General features: G+C 49.0%; 2 protein-coding genes across 5 annotated transcripts; one reads left to right on the top strand and one right to left on the bottom strand.

Annotated features, from left to right (window-relative positions):
• Nucleotides 1-4: 4 nt before the first annotated feature.
• On the bottom strand, nt 5-10,981 carry trak2 (trafficking protein, kinesin binding 2). The gene is made up of 16 exons (XM_079185706.1): nt 10,875-10,981; nt 8,978-9,176; nt 8,512-8,697; nt 5,874-5,953; nt 5,670-5,786; nt 5,336-5,554; nt 5,163-5,241; nt 4,939-5,069; nt 4,618-4,692; nt 4,214-4,351; nt 3,998-4,077; nt 3,720-3,860; nt 3,346-3,635; nt 2,731-3,216; nt 2,557-2,656; nt 5-2,462 (listed from the first exon to the last, which is right to left on the bottom strand). Exons 2-16 carry the CDS (start codon nt 9,030-9,032, stop codon nt 1,682-1,684), a joined length of 2,958 nt encoding a protein of 985 aa, XP_079041832.1. The 5' UTR covers nt 9,033-9,176; nt 10,875-10,981; the 3' UTR covers nt 5-1,681.
• Nucleotides 10,982-11,042: 61 nt separating this feature from the next.
• Nucleotides 11,043-17,138, top strand: stradb (STE20 related adaptor beta). 4 transcript variants are annotated; one of them, XM_079185481.1, is made up of 12 exons: nt 11,043-11,273; nt 11,851-12,085; nt 12,616-12,696; nt 13,499-13,601; nt 13,693-13,814; nt 13,912-14,020; nt 14,240-14,363; nt 14,452-14,623; nt 14,722-14,826; nt 14,991-15,247; nt 15,344-15,386; nt 15,528-17,138. In XM_079185481.1, the coding sequence occupies exons 2-12, from the start codon at nt 12,074-12,076 to the stop codon at nt 15,678-15,680; spliced, it is 1,281 nt and encodes a 426-aa protein (XP_079041607.1). In that variant the 5' UTR covers nt 11,043-11,273; nt 11,851-12,073; the 3' UTR covers nt 15,681-17,138. The 4 variants fall into 4 exon arrangements, with proteins under 4 accessions (XP_079041607.1, XP_079041608.1, XP_079041606.1 ...); XM_079185482.1 differs by lacking the exon at nt 12,616-12,696; XM_079185480.1 differs by lacking the exons at nt 11,043-11,273; nt 11,851-12,085 and having other exon boundaries at nt 12,197-12,696.
• Nucleotides 17,139-17,567: the final 429 nt, after the last annotated feature.

Genomic DNA, 17,567 nt, shown 5'->3' with positions numbered 1-17,567 from the left:
CGGCTTTGTTTCCATTGCTTTATTTAAAAAAGAGGCAACTGAATAATAGCCACGAGTCGCTTACAGAGGATCATGATCTTAGAGGGCAGGCATGAGGAAGTGACATTTTATCATTTAGCAGAAGAAAGACACACACACACACACACACACACACACAGAGCTGAACCTCCTGCTCTACTGGAAAAACAGGGGATATGACTACAACTAGAAGTCTGGATGTGTCTTCTTTCCTCTGCTCTAAACTCTGACAAACATACACAAAAAAACCTTAAATATGTTCCAGCTATTCAGCACAAAATGCATTACAAAAACACATGTTCTCCATTACTTGAAAAATAATAGCATCACTTTGGGCTTAGTTTGGATTCCCTTCTGCAGGAAAGAAAGAAAGAAAGAAATCCCTCTACACATATTAAAATAGGTTAGCCGAGGTCGTTACAGTGTTCTCATTAATGTTAAAATCTGTATACTTCAAATAGTGGTGTCACTCAAACAAAGGTTAAATAAAAAGTGCGGAAGCTGAGTGGGAGGTCTGGTTGGGTCACGGGGGTCACGGGGGTCAGCGCTTCCTCGTGTCTAAAAGCATGAAATTATAGAATACAAACAAATAATATAGATGAACTTTCTTTATGCTCTGCTGCAGGAACACTCCCACCTGCTGGCCAGTGTGTGAACCGCATAAACAACCACACACGTGATCTACTAAATGGTGATAATATCTTTCCTCCCTTTTAACAGACTGAACTTGAATGTCAACAGAACCCGTGGCCAAATGTTTTCAACCAAGCAGTGATCCTCAAAAACTAACCCAACCTCCAAATCCCACTCTAGTGCAACTACTATATACAAGCATGGCCTCACAGGACCATGAACCACAACAGTGCTGGCTTCTACTTAAGGCCTCCAACCATTAAAAACACACCGAACACAAGGACCCGAAGGAAAAGGCAGACCCGGTCTTCCTCGCCATTCGGCCCGGCCCGTCCGGCCGACAGGTGCATGCTGGGAACCCCCGTGGGCGAGGTTGCCTCCGACTTCTCGTACGCTCACCAGACCAGTAACATCATTAGAATATTAATACTGGCATGTTAACGGCGTGGACCGACTACAAGGTTAGTCCGGCAGTATGTATTAAACTAGCGAGCACTTAAAGCCCTCAAATTATAAAAGCATGTTGAATCCCTTCTACTTGTATTTGGAGATGACCACAAAGCATTCTCTGAATAATGGTCATAGCGCGATACTATTTGATGTAAAGCTTTTCTGAGCCACTCCAGAACAAGCCCGATGCTCAGTCGTTCTTCTACCTTTCACTTACTTTCCCTTCTGACATATTCCTTCATCACAACTCAATCTCCTCTAATCCACATCCACAAACCCTCGTCCACGTATGCGTTACCGTTCCCTCCCTCCTGTCCCTGCACCTGAGCATCCAGAGCCTCGCAGCAGAACTACAGAACCGAGTTAATGACTGAGAAGGTATCAGGCGCTGGGCAACCCAGTCGGAGGCGGGCTAAGGCCTGGGTCACTAGCGTCATGGCGAACGTCTACGCACGTAGACACAGCGGTGTAGCTAAAAACAGTCCGTTATTCATTGAATTGTGCTTTAAAAGGAAGTTAAAAAGAAGAGGAGGAGAGATGAGGGGAGTGTCTGCCCTCGCGGTCCAGCCTTCTCGTCCCCTCAGCGTTTGGTTGAACTGGACGGGGCGTGGGGGACGGAGGTGAGATGCCGTCGCCGCTCTTTGGGGTTTCCCCAGGGTGGTGGCGGGAGGGCCAGGGAGGTGGGGTGAGGAGGAGGAGGTGTCGGGATACCGGCTGACTTCCCCGCTCGGGCACCGATCATGGCCGGGAGGCTCTGGTTGCGCCTCAGCCCGTCCAGTAGGCTTCCCCCGCCTGCCGACACAAAAGTAGCAGAATCCTGGCGTGGCGCCTCAGACTCTGCGCTCTGGAGCACCTTGGAGAACCCCAGCCGCCGCAGCCTCTCCACCAGGCCGAGGTCAGGCTTGGCGCGCCCCGACTTGGGGGACGGGACACGGGCTGGGGTTCCCTGTGACGGGCTCGGTAGGTTGGGATGTCGGGCGCGGCCCAGGTTCAACCCGTAAACGTCCTGGAGAAAGAGCTCTGCCGGCCGGGAGGCGAGGAAATTGTCGGAAGGTTGCTTGCGGGACTCCGGGGGCACCGGGGAGGGGTCCCGCGAGTGGGATGGGGAGTTAGGGGGTGTGCCAGGGAGGAGGCGGAAGAGGGGCTGCCGGGCTGCCGTTTTTGGGGACGGAGGGGGGGAGTCGGTGGAGACTTGTGCGGAGATGCCCCTCTCCAGGACCAGCTTGGCCAGGCCGCTGGTGGGCACAAGGGGGCGTCGAGGGGGAAAGGAGTCACCCAGGCTCAGTCTGCACGGAGTCACGGGGGTGCTGGGACCGGTCCTCATGGAGCTCGGTGTGTTGGCCATGAGGGACGACTGAGAACTGAAAAACATGAAGACGGGTCCGAGGTGAGAAGAGAGTCCTCCTGTCATCAAAACATCATCAACATTCTCTGTGTCCTCTGCGGAGGACTTACCTTGAGGTGACCTGTGTGATGTCACTAGGGTGCAGGATGCTGCAGGTCGTGAAGGTGTAGGTGGAGAAGGTGGAGCTCTGACACTTCCCTGGATTTTGGACTGAACACACAACAAATCAGGTAACGACAAACACTCATAATGGCAACGTTGAAATACAGCAGTGTAGTGTTTACCAGAAGAAGACGTTGCCGTGGAGATGAAAATCTGACTTTGTGATTGGACCACGGTTGTACAGGTAACTGGAACGGTCTGAGGGGATTCCTCGGTGACACGTCGGGGTGCGGGGGTCAGACAGACGTCCGCTCCGACTGAGGAGGAAGTGGCAGGTGTCCCGGGTGATGCCGGCAGGGTGGGGCAGCGAGGCACAGGGTGCGTTCTGTCTCTCCTCTCCTCCGGCGTGGACGTGAAGCGCACCTTGAAGGTGATCCCGCCTTCCTCCTCTTCGTCCTCCACCTCTTCCTTACCCCGCTCCGCCGCCCCCTTCTCCAGGACACCCGTGTGCTCCTCGTCCTCCTCGTCCTCCTCCATGTCAGACAGGCGGTAGACGGCGTCCTGGGCCAGTGGACAGAACCCTTTGGTCACCACCCCAGGGTGGGGGTCCAGGATGGTGGCCAGGTGTGGTGTGGCCAGCTGCTGCCAGTGATGCAGCGTCAGTGAGCCTGTTTGATGCATCAACAAAAGATACCACATCCCTTATAGTCATTGAAAACTTTCTCTCCGAGCATTAAATCCACTGGTACCAGTTTGTAAGATGTGTTTGCTGGATTTCTTATATCTGAACATTTTACCTTCCATGGGCTTGACGATCTGAAGCTTCTCGGGCAGGAAGGTCTTGAAGATGCTGGAGCTGAAGGAGAGCTCCGACAGGTTGGAGAACGAGGACGTGACGCTGCCCATCGGTGAGCTGCGGCCGCTGCCCTCCCCGCTGCCCTCCAGGGCCTGCAGCTTCCTCTCGCGCTCCGCCTGGAAGAACTGCCGCTCGCAGAGGAAGTTCTGTCGTCGCAGCGACAGCCGGTGGAGGGCTTTGGTCAGGTCGTTTCCTCCTGGACAGCCAGGCTGGCCCATTCGCACCTCCTCCCTGCAAACACACATTTAGTAAGCTGAAGGGGTACAAACGTCATCCTCAAGTTCAAAACGCAAGGCAGGGATATTTGTGACGTACCCCTGAGTGGACGTAAAGGGCTGTGCGGTCATCACTAGAGAGCTCTGTCCTGAGCCGGGGATGGGAGGCGTGGCCGAAGCCGGCCGCGACGCCGAGGCGTTGATGGAGCGGACTGTTTGGAAGACTCGCTTCTGGGATACTCTGCAGGGAGAAGGAGGTACGAGGTCAGAGACGAGGTCCTGGACCTAGTGCTTGAAGTGTCTCATAAAAACAGTTTGGGTCCAATGGGTCTGTGTTTCACAGTGGGGTTCTTCAGTGGTGAAGTTTAGGTTTCTGACCTTTGGTCCTGAGAGGCGGCCACCTCCTCTACACTCAGCTCTCTCCTCATGGTGCCCTCGATCTCTGCTGCCAGGGAGTCCTGTACACACACACACACACACAAGTTCTGTTTACATTCATAGACGCATACATTTCTTTTCGTGCATTTTCAACCATTATTTAGCAACTAGCGTGTTGTGAATTTGTGTCTGGGTTCATGTCTGTGTGTCTCTCACCATGGGGTAGAGGCCGTAGGAGAGGTGCCTTCGCATCCCAGCAGAGGGAGTGTTTTTACTGCGGAGTTCCTTGATCTCCTCCTGGGACTCATGCAGCATCTCTACACACTCAGCATTCGTGTCCGCCAACTCGTCCAGCTGCAAAGTGCACACACACACACACACACACACACACACACACCAGCAGTTATTCAAATAACTTTGTATGCAGCAATTAATCCGATAAATAGATATTTGAATTAGGCATGCATTCAGACTTTACACCACTTTTTAAATGAGGCAGGTAAACTATAAAAAAATGAATTCAATTATTTGTTTAATTGTATTTTTTTAAATACAGTGTCGCTGTATGTTAAAGCTACAAAGCTAAACATGTGATTTAGTTATTTTAATTGAGATTGTACCTCTGCTGTGAGCTGTCTCTGAGCTTCTTTAGACGCCTGCAGGTGGATCCTCAGCTCCTCTTTCTCCAGAGCCAGCTGGGTACAAACACAGCATTTAAACAGACCACCAAGACCAGGTCCAGTCCCAAGTCAACATCACCAGTCCACATCAAGTCCCAAGTCAAGACGAGCGCTCCACGTCAAGTCTCAAGTCCAAGAGAAGTCACATGTCATCGGCGTCACGGTCTTAGTTTAAAGGCTTTTTATTTTGCAGACTACAGTCATCAGATTCATGACTCGCGCCTCAGAGCATAACGTGGGACAGCAGTTCAGCCTCCTCACCTCCTTCACTCTGTGTTGCAGCTCTACTATCTGGGAGAGCAGCTGAGAGATTTCCTCCTGGTGTCGAAGCAGCTCCACGTTCTTCTGAGACAGCTCGTCCGTCAGAGACACCATCTGGCTGTTGGACTCTCCTGCGACCGGCACACAGACCAAAGTTAAAAATCGGCCATTCTGGACACGAGAGCGCGTCTTTGCAGTGTGAACTGGGTGCGCGTCTCACTCACGGAGCTCGTTGACACAGTCGCTCACTAGCTGCTGCTCCTTCTCCTCGTAGGTGAAGGTGTCGCTCTTCAGTTGACACGCCTGGAGAAGAAACGAGAGGAACCAGTAAGCACTTCCATCATCGTATAACAGCCATTATGCTTACGTCCTGAACCGCCTCTCCACTACCTCGTACCTCAGACCTCAGTGACAGGTTCTCCTCCTCCAGGTCCTGCAGCTTGCTCTGCAGAGACTCCAGCTGGCTGAGTGCAGCGGCGGCCGTGGTTCCCCCGAGCGGGCGGGGCTGCCGCAGCGGCGTCGACGCGCTGGAGTCGGTCTCGCTCTCCTCTGAGGCGCTGGCCACCATGCGCAGCAACTCGTCCTTCTTGCCGAGCTCATGCTGCACCTGGTGAACCTGGCCAATGGGGGAAGGTTTGTGTCGAATGGTTACTGTGTGAGCTGAAAATCTGCAGATTCCTGATATCCATAGAGATTTAAATATAGAAACAAAGATCTAGTGCGTGAGCTACCTGGTCCAGGGCCTGTGCCAGCTGCTCCTCTAAGGCCTCGTTGCGTTCCTGCAGCAGGTGGTTCCTCTGCAGAAGGGACTGACCGATCCGAGCTGCCAGCTCCAAGTCTCTGTCCCGCTGTCCAATCAGAGCACACAGAGCAATCAGACGCCGCTTCATAACGCCAAACCATTTGTGGGCGGAGGGGGGGGGGGGGCGACCTACCTCCGCCAAAAGGTGCGAGACCACTTCGATGTCGTCATTGTAAGTCTTGGTCATCTGCTCCACGCGATCCCCACTGAGGACTGGCCACAGAGATGACATGTTACCATCAAGAGACTCACGAGCAAACACACACTAACACGCTTGCATGCGGTCTGTTCTGCACATCGTGCATGCAAACACAAAAGCATTCAAATAAAACCACACACTTTACTCGCTACCTAACAAAACGTTCTGACCACGAGCAACGCGGGCAGCCACTTCCTGGAGGCTGTTACAGTGGCAGCCAGTCTAGTGCGGTTACAATATGTCATTACAGAAACACTACTGATGCCATTTGGTGAGATAGCTCCACAAGAAGGCGATGTGGTTGCTAGTGGTCTGAATGTAACGCAGCCACAACACACACACACACACTATACAGTGCTATAAAGCTGTCTACAGTAACAGACAGCAGACCTACACTCAGTTCATTTATCGTCTGCTGTCGTCTACAGAAGCAGAGACACACTGGAGCTAAATGATGAAGTCGCAGAGCAGAGCAGGCAGGTAGAGAGAGGAAGATACCTTTGGAGAGGCTCTGAGAGCCGGGGTGGGAATAGGAAGAGGGCTCCAAGGCAAGATACGCTATAGAGAGAGACAGAGATCAAAGAAGGGGAAGAGTTCAACAGGAGCACGAGCATCCAGCTTGTTTTCAAGACTAATGGGGCAGAAAGACAGGAAGTAAAGAAGCCGAGGGTGAAAGCTGAAGCTTCAGTGAATCAACGTCTCTCAGAATATATTAGTGTTGAGGATCTACACATCGATTAGTCCGGTCCGCCTTTAAGCACCTGAGTGGGTGTCACCGGCGCCGCACCGCCGCCCCTTCCACCTGTTCAAAGAGAAGTGGCAACTCTAATCACTGTGAAACATCGCCACGCTCAGCGCCGCAGGAGCGATCGACGCTCACATGCAATAAGCGGCGTGCAGGGTCGACAGAGGTCGTCCGGTAATCCAAGGCCAGCGGCGACCTCTGGATCTCTGCACCAACAACCTGACGGTTAAAAATAACCTCTGCTTCCCACCGGGGCTGTCTCTGTTACACACGCGATGCATTTGATCTCTCTTGTTACTGTACATTTAACGCCAAGAGTCACACGCACACACACACACACACACACACACACACGCATATCCTTTTACCTGCTGAGCGACGTGAGCTGTCACCGTGTCAATGAAGTCTATGATCTGCCAAACACTACATTACAAACTAAAGATATAATCACACACTGACACACTAGTGTGTTGTTTTTACTCGTTAGACTGAACTCTGACCACAATAAACTGCATCACCGCAAAGTCCAATGAGTAATGAGAGTAGTGCTTTTATTTTGAAATTGATTCTTGTACTGCTGACACACACACACAGTGCAATGGTCATTGGGTGACTTGTTAAGAAATACTGTGGACTTTTAATACTAATAAACTAACTACACTCGCTGCAGGTACATTTAGTTTATGCAGCTTGTTACAAACAACAACTCAAATGGGTAAATATGCGAATTTGAGCGAGCAGGATCCAGTTTTTTCAGAATTTTTTGCGGAGTCAGACCGCTCCCTGTTCTGATTTCACAACATGACACACTAAAGTGATACTTGAGCTGCTTGAATATTTACGCTATCGTCAGCACCGTCTGAAATACGTACAAACCCTGCACATGTACTCACTTCTCCTGTGGGGCACTCGGGACATTAGCATTCCTCTTCCGAGTCCATCGGGCGCTATTAATAGACCGCGTTTTGATTTTACGCCACACAAGTGCAGCAAATATTTCACCGAGCAAGAAATATGACACAGACTCCCTTACTGTACTCAGTTAATAAAACATAAAAGCAGTAAACTTTAAACTGCTCGCGTGTGTTCAGCTCTGATCAAACGATGCTTTAATTTAAACTGTTAAAGGAGAGAGGAAGTACATGTATTTGCAAAACAGGAAGTCGCTCCTGCATACCACAACTTGTTTGAATGTAAACACCCAAGCGTTCATTCAGACTCTCCCACTTCCTGTCTTCCAAGAAATACACACACACACGCTCTGCTTGACCTTGCAGACTCTACTGGAGCTGCAGTCACACCGGCTCACACACACACACACACACACACACTGTGCTAACGCCTGCACTGACCTTCCATAGCGAAGTTGTCGTAAACCTCCTCATTGTGAATGTTTAAAACCGGCATGATCCGACTCTCTCTGCCGTCCTCTCTTCATCCTCTATCAACCCCCCCCCCCCCCCCCCTCCCTGTCCCGTGACTCTGGCCCCGGCTTTGAACTGCACTTAACACTGGATTCCTCTTGCTCACTGTCTCTCTCTCTCTCGCACACACACACACACACACACACACACACACACACACACACACACACACACACACACACACACACACACACACACACACACACACACACACACACATCAGCAAAGACAAATAATGGCAAATAATATCCCTGCGATTTTAATTGAAGAGGATGTGCGTTGTGTAAAACAAATCCCTCCCGTGTCCAACGCACTGAGGCGCACGCCATCTGCTCACCAACTGTCGCCACGGGCTTTAACCAATCAAAAGGCGGTAGACCGGAGCATTGAAATCCACACTCACTCATGTAGCGGAAGGTCTCCTCGGCCAGCACGGGGGAGATGGCGCTGTGCTGGGCCGAGCCTTCGTCCGGGGAGCAGCCGGGGGAGACGGCCCAGTCCTGGCTGTCCGACAGGTAGACGGAGCCGGAGTCGGCCGAGCCGGAGCACAGCGAGCCGTAGCGCTTCCCGCTGCTGCCCAGACCCTCATCTGTGGGCCAGGAGGACGGATTAAAGTACATATTACGATTATATTACAAGTAACTAATAACATTAACCGCTTGTAGTAGGTGTGTGTGTGTGTCCTTCCACTTAAACAAACATGTGGTTTACTGGGACAGACGGGGCTACAGCATCAAGCCCAAAGACACGGCGTACTGTGCTTCAGGGCAGCGGGATGTTACAATATTTGAGAATGTACACAAAGCCCACACTGCAGACTTTTCCCTTGGAACATTTTTGCAGTATCAACATTAATGTGACGTCCTAACCTGTCTCTGTGCTCGACTCTTTCTTCTCCACCGCCCGGGGTTTGACCTCAAACATGTCTCCTGTCCTTGGAGCTGGAGCGGGCGGGGGGGGGGGGGGGGTCCCCGCTCGCTAACACAAAGCTGGACCGCGAGCCGCTTACCGCTGTGACATCACATCCTGTCCCGGCACTGGCGGGTGGTGCCCCGCGCACACCTTTACCTGAGGAGAGGTAAAGGTACCAGAGATGAAGATATTTACGTTTAACGTTTACAAATCAAATTACTCCCACAGTGTTTGCTGCTGGACTCTTTAACCGCTGGCTGTCTGGCATCTTCTTTAGGGTTTGAAAGATCTTTCAAAGCAGCAGCAGAGCCCTCCCACATCCTGTTGAGTGTCTCTGTAGGGAATGCTCTGGGCTCAAAGGGATGAGACAGGATGCACTCTCTTAAAGGGACGAGCTCCCAGTTGAGAATTTGGAAAAATGAGCTTCTGTACTGTAATTCGCTAGATTTTCAGTTGGTATCAGTCTATTTAAATATTCATTCACACATTTCTAAAGTTTCAAATGACTCGCTGCTGCTGGAAACGTTCAAAATTGAATTAAAGGGCAGCTTTAGCAATTTAGCTGAGAATGGGCAAAATCAAAACTTTTAGCCCTACACTTCCCATAATGCAATTCTACAGCATCTTTCATTCGATCCTCTTATCTTATCGTGTAAAACCTGTGCTGTTTTCAGTGGGAAGCGGAGCGCGTTATCACATTTCAACTGATGACAGCTACTTTAATAAAAAGGACGCCGTGCAGGTTGATGCACTCCCAGCGCCATCTGCATCACTGACCTCAGTGCAGGCAGACACATCTGTGTGTGTGGGCATGCCTGTGGAAAGACAAGAGTCCTTGGGCAACATTCATCCTCTGCTTACATAACACTGAAGAGATTAATGTAATGCACGCAACGCTACAGACCAAATGTGCTGCGTGGCATTAGAGGCCTGGCAGATAGAAATGTACTGACCCATTAATGACACCGGTATTACAATGAATGGGGGTATGCGCAACATTCTACTCACAGAATATTGCATTTGCACCAACTATGTCCATGCTTGTCATAGCAATGTCTTTCAGATGCCGCCCCCCTGGGATAAAATGTCATGGCTGATCTGGACCAAGTGCCTGTGAGTCATCTCTTGAGTAAGACACACAGTTTGTGACACAGCCTGGTGCTGTCTGGAAAGTGAATAGCAAGAGATGCACTCCTACAGGCATCTTTAACTTTAAACGGGAAGGAAAAAAAACTAAAATAGCAAAGAAAGATCAATCAATACACTACTTCCTGTGGTTTGAAAAAGCTGGAGGAAATCCAGACCTCAATCTGGAAACCACCACTTAATGCTGGTCACAGATTATTGCACTTGCATTATTGTAACTGCATAACCAGACACCTCAGCCATCAGCAGAGATTGATTAACCCAAACTCCGTTTGAAAAACCTATATACCTCAAAGATGCTTCACTGGTCAGTTAATGTACAGACCTTTTAATTAACCCCCAGGAGCTGCTCTCCATTTAGGAATCATATATTTAATCATATTAAAACAAGCTAACCAATAAACAAACATGTTTAGCAGGCCAGCTAACATCTAACGTTACATGAGTTAAACCTACAGACAAGAAGGTGAGCTAACTGTTAGTCCTTTATCAAAATGTCCTTGAATTTAAACTTCGATTGTTTTTATCAGGTATTTAGCATCAGCTAACGTTTCACATGGTGGGCGAGTATGACAGCTTCACTGTTGCTCGTCATAGCGGTGCCGTCGCGAGCTCAAACTGGCAGCGTCCCTCGCGCGGGGGCGTATTTACAGCATTGCGGAAATACAAAATAAAAATAGGATGTTTGATTATTATTAAAAAACATACCCTGTGTCAGTGTTATTTCCCAGCATCTGTTATTCCAGTTTGAACACACGGTGTCTTTCAATCCCTTCACCACTGAAACAATGGAGCGGAAGGGAGGGAGAAAACAGATACGAGTCATCAACGCGCGACAGTAAGCTCAGTGACGTTTTTATCCCGCGCCAGCTATCAGTGTCAAATTAAAAGTCCTGTCAAAAAAATATTGCATTTTCGCGTTAGGATGTCGTGCAGTTCGGTACTGACTGTAAAACGCGACACTTCTTTCACAGCCCGTATAATCTAGCCAAACAAAATGGAAGACTATGGAGTTTATAGACACAACGTCGCTTAACATATCAGACTCTCTTTTGTATTTTTAACTTGTTTACGTCGAAGCGCTCGAGTTGCAGCCGAGAGGAGACGGTAAGCAACTTCTTTTCATTACAGGGTAACGTTACTACAAGTAGTAAATAGCGTTACAATAAATATAACAGCTAGTTTAACTGAGCTAACGTTAGCGTAAAGCTTGAACTATACACATATGTTCATAGCTAACGTTACACTCGGTGAGCATAGCTACGGAAACGAGAGACCTTCAAGATGCTTGTTGTGTTTATGTTTTTGCGTTTCCTGTCCCGTATTTCTTTCACCACGCAGTTATGAACCAACGTGCGTTAAGATAATGTCACCCGAAATTGGATAAATAGCCTACATGTCGGCTAACTGACGACTTTCACCGTCGGTTTGAAAAAATAGCCGCGTTCTGGTTAAACTAAAATGGCTGCAGTTAATCCTAACAGTGAAGTGGAATTGAGTTTAATAATTGTACAGCGACATTATTAATGTTGGATAGTAGTTAACCCAGTGTTAGGACGACAAAGCTGCATACATTTATGTTAACTTCTCATCGGGAATGTGCAGTTTTCCCGGGCTTTATTATCCGACCCACTGGATGGGGATATTTGCTGGTGACTTTCATATCATATGCTCGGATCTCCAGATCACCTGATTCAGCCAGGATGGATGGATGAATGCCCACGGTAGGACTGACGGACGCTGGCTGCTCTCTAGTGTAGTGAGGGGGGGAAATCAACGCTCGTCTCCTGTTACACCATCATCCTCTTCCCCTCCCCCTGTCTCCCTCCTTTCGCGGCCGCTCTCCCTTGGCCCCATGAGCGGATGAATAGCAGAGCCTTTGATTCTACCGTCGCCAAAAGGACTCGATGTCTTTCTTGGTAAGAATATCACGCTGCGTGCTTTTTGTTTTATGTGCGTGTTGCTGAGTTGTGATCTAGCAGATGTTGATGAAGCAAATTCAATCAGTCTTTCTGATGGCGATGCAAAAATGTGTTTTTCTGAGGTAAATAACATGTCGATCATGCCTTAGGTGGCATGTGTGAGAACCCCACTGCATCTGCACTGACATGCATAATATAGATGGGAAAATATGAGACGCTGCTGTGCATCGCTCACATCTAATGGACATCTAATTATGTATGCAGCTCTCATCTTGCTCTGTGGGGACACATCAGTCACCCGGCTGCCTCTTATTGTTGCCTGTTATTGTCACTCTGGTTCTCTCACCACTTCCGATAAAATGCCCTGTGGCCCCACCCCCAGCACAGATTCCCCAGATGCTTGCTGCTCTTGCCTCACCCCTGACCCTCCTCTCCCAAGCTCCCATGTTTCCTCTCCACCTCTTCCGTTGTCCTGCAGGGCATGTCTCACCTGTGCTCCTCCTACTCCCTCCCCCCCCCTTCACCAGGACTGTTCCTGCATCTCCCACACTCAAGTCCAGCCGCTGGACATAGAGGAGCAATATGAGGACATCAGCCACCAGTTCCTGGTCAGTAGCCAAAGACACTGTCAGCACGGAGACAGGCGTCACACTGATGCTCTCCATCACGTCATCACTGTTCATTCATCCGTCTGTCCGGGGCTGCTCGACCTTTGGGATCGCATTGCAGCTGTTAAAGCTGTCGGTAACATTTTAAAGGGGTGCTCCATCAATTTAACATTCTAACACAAAAAAAAAACATGAGCAGATCTTTTTTTTGCCCATGTCTCTTATACTTCCAGTTTACAACACAGGCTTTTGTAACAGTGTGGAGCTGAAGTCAAAGCAACCCTGATGACATCACCATGACATCATCAGGGGTTGTTTTGTTGTTTTGATTATCACCGATAATCAACATTATTGATTTAATTGATTCCACCAGAGAGTTTGGCTGTTTTATGATATTCTTCTACAACTACATATACTTAACGCAGCGCTCACTATTAAAATGCACTGCTGGTGTGTAAGGTCATCTCCCCCTGGTGATACAGGCAACATGCTGGCTCAGCTGATGTGTGTTATGAACAAAGCTGCATCAGAAACACATGTGGCTGTCTGATGCTGAGAGAGAAATCTGTCTCCATCTCTTAAAAACTGCAAGCATCCCCACCCCCTACCAACCCTTTGCTCTGCACAGTGTCACAGTGCCACCCTCTGGCCCCCTCACACATTACCTCACCACTAAATAGTCTTTTGGTCGATGAAGGTCGTGGATCACCGGGAAGCACATCTAAAGCGACTGCGTGTGCGTCTGTGTTTGAGTTACTGAATGTATAAATGTGTAATATACGTGCATGGACGTCCCCTGTAGAGCTCTGACGGTTCTGAGTACACCCTGCAAGGGCCGGCAGGTGGCGATGACATCACGGGGCTGTCGGCTGAGCCGGCCCACTACCAGCTGCTGTCCGAGCTGGGTGAGAACACCACCACATGCACTTCAGTCAGGCAGCTAGTTTCCTCTCCCGGGGGAAGGTTTCACTCTGAGTAAATTCTCTTGTGTCACAGGGAGGGGCTTCAATAACCTGAGCCGGGTGAACATGGCGCGCCACGTCCCGACTGGCCAGCCGGTGGCCGTCAAGCACACCAACCTGGACGAGTGCACAGAGGAGGAGCTGCTGCAGCTCATGGTGAGCTTATTTTGGGGTTTCAAAAACCCGTTTTTTCGGCATAACAGCTGCTTTCCACCCAGGTGTGTTCACGTCTGATTCTGTCTCAAAACCCCAGAACGAGGTCCTGCTGTCCAGGGTGTTCCGTCACCCCAACCTGCTGACCTCTCGCCTGGTTTTCGGCTGCTGCTGCCAGCTCTGGGTCCTCACGCCCCTCATGGCCTACGGTCAGCCACTGCTACACCACTATTCACTTTTCTGCGTTTCGTTTTTCCCTTTAAAATCCTTCAAATGTAGCGATTGTGAAACATGGCACTGTGCACAATGATAGACAATAGCTCTTTATTGGTCCATTTATTTATAGAAGAACCTTCTGAGGGCCAAAATGTGTTCCCACTGTCTCTAAATTAAAATAAATCACTGAGGTTTTCCTCTCTTGCCTGCAGGCTCTGCAGACTCCTTACTCCGAACATATTTCCCAGATGGAATGAGTGAATCCCTGATAGCGTACTTGCTGTACGGCGCGCTGAAAGCATTGGAATACCTGCACCGGATGGGCTACGTTCACCGGTCAGTGGGAGACGTTAGTCTGTATTAACAAGAGAGAGAGAAGTATTTCAAATACTTAATGTCTGTCCACATATTCCTCTCCTGTCAGAGGGGTGAAGGCCAGTCATATCCTGCTGTCTGGGGAGGGGCGTGTCTACCTCTCAGGGCTCCACAGTGTTTACAGCATGATGCGCGACGGGAAGAAGATGAGGACGGTGTTCGACATGCCCCACCACAGCCCCGCCCTGTTGCCCTGGCTCAGCCCCGAACTGCTGCGACAGGTGAGGACTCCCTAGATCTAGAAACGATGTGTCAGTGTCGGTGCCTTGTTCCTAATGTATCCTGTCTCGCCTCTCCCCCACCGTGTTGCCCTCAGTAGGACCTGCACGGCTACGGAGTGAAGTCGGATATCTACAGTTTAGGCATCGTGGCCTGTGAGCTGGTCAGTGGCAGGGTGCCTTTCCAGGACATGCCCCCCACTCAGGTAACTGCCTAGATCAGAAAACGTGTGATTCAACTCCTCTTCCTACAGTCTGTCACATGCAGGCTCATTAGAACCTGAAAATGGGCATGATGTGTGCCCTTTAAGAAGAATACGCCCGTGCACATTTAGCTTTAAAGGGCCGTTGTTTGAATCTCCCCGTCCAGATGCTGCTTCAGAAGCTGCGCGGCTCCCACTGCTGCCTGCTGGACGTGGCTCCCTTCCCGCTGGGCGAGCTGAGGGGGCTGAAGGTGTCGCGGTCCGGGGTGGACTCCGGCATCGGCGAGAGCGTGGCCACCGGAAGCATGACGCACAGCGCCACCGCGCCTCCCGCCGACCGACCCCAGAGCCCCGCGCCCAAAAACCACTCGGTCACCCTGCACAACCTGGTCCAGCTGTGTCTGCAGCAGCAGCCTGAGCGCAGGTCAGTGCGTTAAAGGGCCGGTCGACTTTAATGACAAATACCATATCGCAGCACACAGACTTTAATGCATGCATCCTTTTCTTTTGTCTTCCATAGACCGTCAGCATCTACACTGTTGACCCACGCCTTCTTCAAGCAGGTGGGTTCATTCAGCCTCTTAGTCCTCAGCTCGGTTTACACATAAAACATTGGTGGGAGATAATAAATATAATCAGTATGGGTTACGGGATTCCCCACGACTTCAACCGTGTTTAATCAAAGTTGTGTGGTTCTGCGACAGGTGAAGAGGCACACCAGAGACACCTTCCTCAGCCTCATGTACCCAGCAGTGCCCCTCACCAGCCCCGAGGACCCTCCGGTATCCTGGCCCCCCGCCCCGTCCTGCCACGCTCCGGTGTCGGCCTCCGCCGAGGCGGCGTGGGACTTCTCCTAACCCCACAACGTCTGCCCCCGAAAATCTCCAAATCCTGACTAGCAAGCCAAACACAAAGACAATCGAAGCAATGAGGCCAAATCCTACTGTGCTTTTATTTTATATCAGTAACCCGACTCTCTGAGCCTTTTTCTAAAGTAGTTTCGTGGGTTTTTTTATGTTTGTCTGATGCATATATACAGAGTTTGCGTCGTGGGACGGTGACGGGACTGAAAGTGCTCGATCAAAGATGCTGCTCTGGATTACACATTAACGATCCATGATGAAGATGATGATGATGATGATAAGAACAATGGACTGTCAACATTCACAGCACAAAAGAACAATTAGTTGACTTATAATCACACTTCCTTCTGAGATAAATGCAACAACGAGTTAAAGGAAAAGTCCACCCTGAAAATACAGCAATTTGTGAGCAACGCCTGTTGTTTTTACAGTATGCTCTTCATATTTCCATCCATGATGGTCATTTTTTAGGTGACTGTTGTACCTGTTCTCCTCAAAGTATTCTGAACAATGGAGGACCGTGTTAACTAAATCTGAAATATATAAGTGAATACATCAGAAAGGTAAATCCTTACAGGTACGGACAAAAAAAAACCTGAAGCACAAGTGACGATGTGAGGGTGGGTTTTTTCCTTTCCGGAGTTTTTATGTATTCAGACTGTGAATAGTTAATACTGAGGTACATGAGGTATTTCCAGCACACGTGCATATATGTTCATCTATATCAGAAGTTTTCATTCAGAGTCAATTTGCTTCAAAATTCGCACTCAGAAAGCAAAACACATCTGACCACAAAGACGCGATCCACTCATTTTAGATTTGTTTGTGACTTCCGCTTTGCGAGGATGTCGTTATCTCGCATGTCCGTCGCAGTCGAAGAATAAAAAGATGATAGAGAGAATTCTCACGCTTTTAAGTTCTCTTCTGCATCAAAGTAATCTAATGATGGTCGCCCCCACACCCGTGAGTACATTACAAACAGGAAGTGCTTATAGCTGATTCGGCATACTTTTAATACTGGCTTCAAAATCGGGGATCAAGTTGGCAACATATTACACAAAAGACCAGTTTGAGACTGCATCTGAAATTACACTAATGTCCTAAATGTTTAGAAAACTTGCCACAATCCAAAATGTAAATGTCTTTCTGCTGTATGTTTGAAGCTATATGCACACAGTGTTTCACCATATGCATTGGAAAACATAGGAATAATAAGATAAACTTGGCTCTAGAATAAAGCTAGTGTCCCATGTAGGAGTTAGAAACAGTCAGTAGGTGAATTATCGCCAGTGAGTCATCCCAAAAGAATATTTCTACTGTGACCGCCTCTCCAACAATGCCTTTATGTTTTCATGAAACCTGCATTCTGAATATGATCCATCTGTAACTGTGATTACGTGTACTGTGTATGAGAACTGTGATCTACAGTACATATCAAACATGGTAGCTGTATGAGCCTTATATATAGATATATATATACTAAATATACTACATTTTATTTCCAACCTTCTTGTTGAGCCTTGAATATTTCTTTTATAGTTTTGTGTTAATAGAAAGGTTTTTGACAATCCTTCATAAAAGGACCCTTTTCTTTGCTTTACAAAGTGAATCAACTGTAGACAAAAGTATTATACATTATAATTTATGTGAATAACCCAAATATTTGTTCCTATAATCTCATGAAGCCGAACTGTCAGCGGCTGTTTTGATTTGTGCACGTAGAGGCGAGCAGATGATGTCGGCTTCTTCTGGGCGCATGAGGAGACTTCTAAACCAAACCAGCAGGTGGCAACGACGTCATCCATACAGGTGAGTGTGTGACTGTCGAGTCACTGGTTCTTTCAGGTGATGTGAGGGGCTTGTGTGTTCTGTGCACTGCTA

This window comes from Pholis gunnellus (genome assembly GCF_910591455.1).
Source record: "Pholis gunnellus genome assembly, chromosome: 24".
Taxonomy (NCBI): domain Eukaryota; kingdom Metazoa; phylum Chordata; class Actinopteri; order Perciformes; family Pholidae; genus Pholis; species Pholis gunnellus.
Note: the sequence above shows the minus strand (reverse complement) of the source record. Positions and strands in the feature narration are given on the sequence as shown.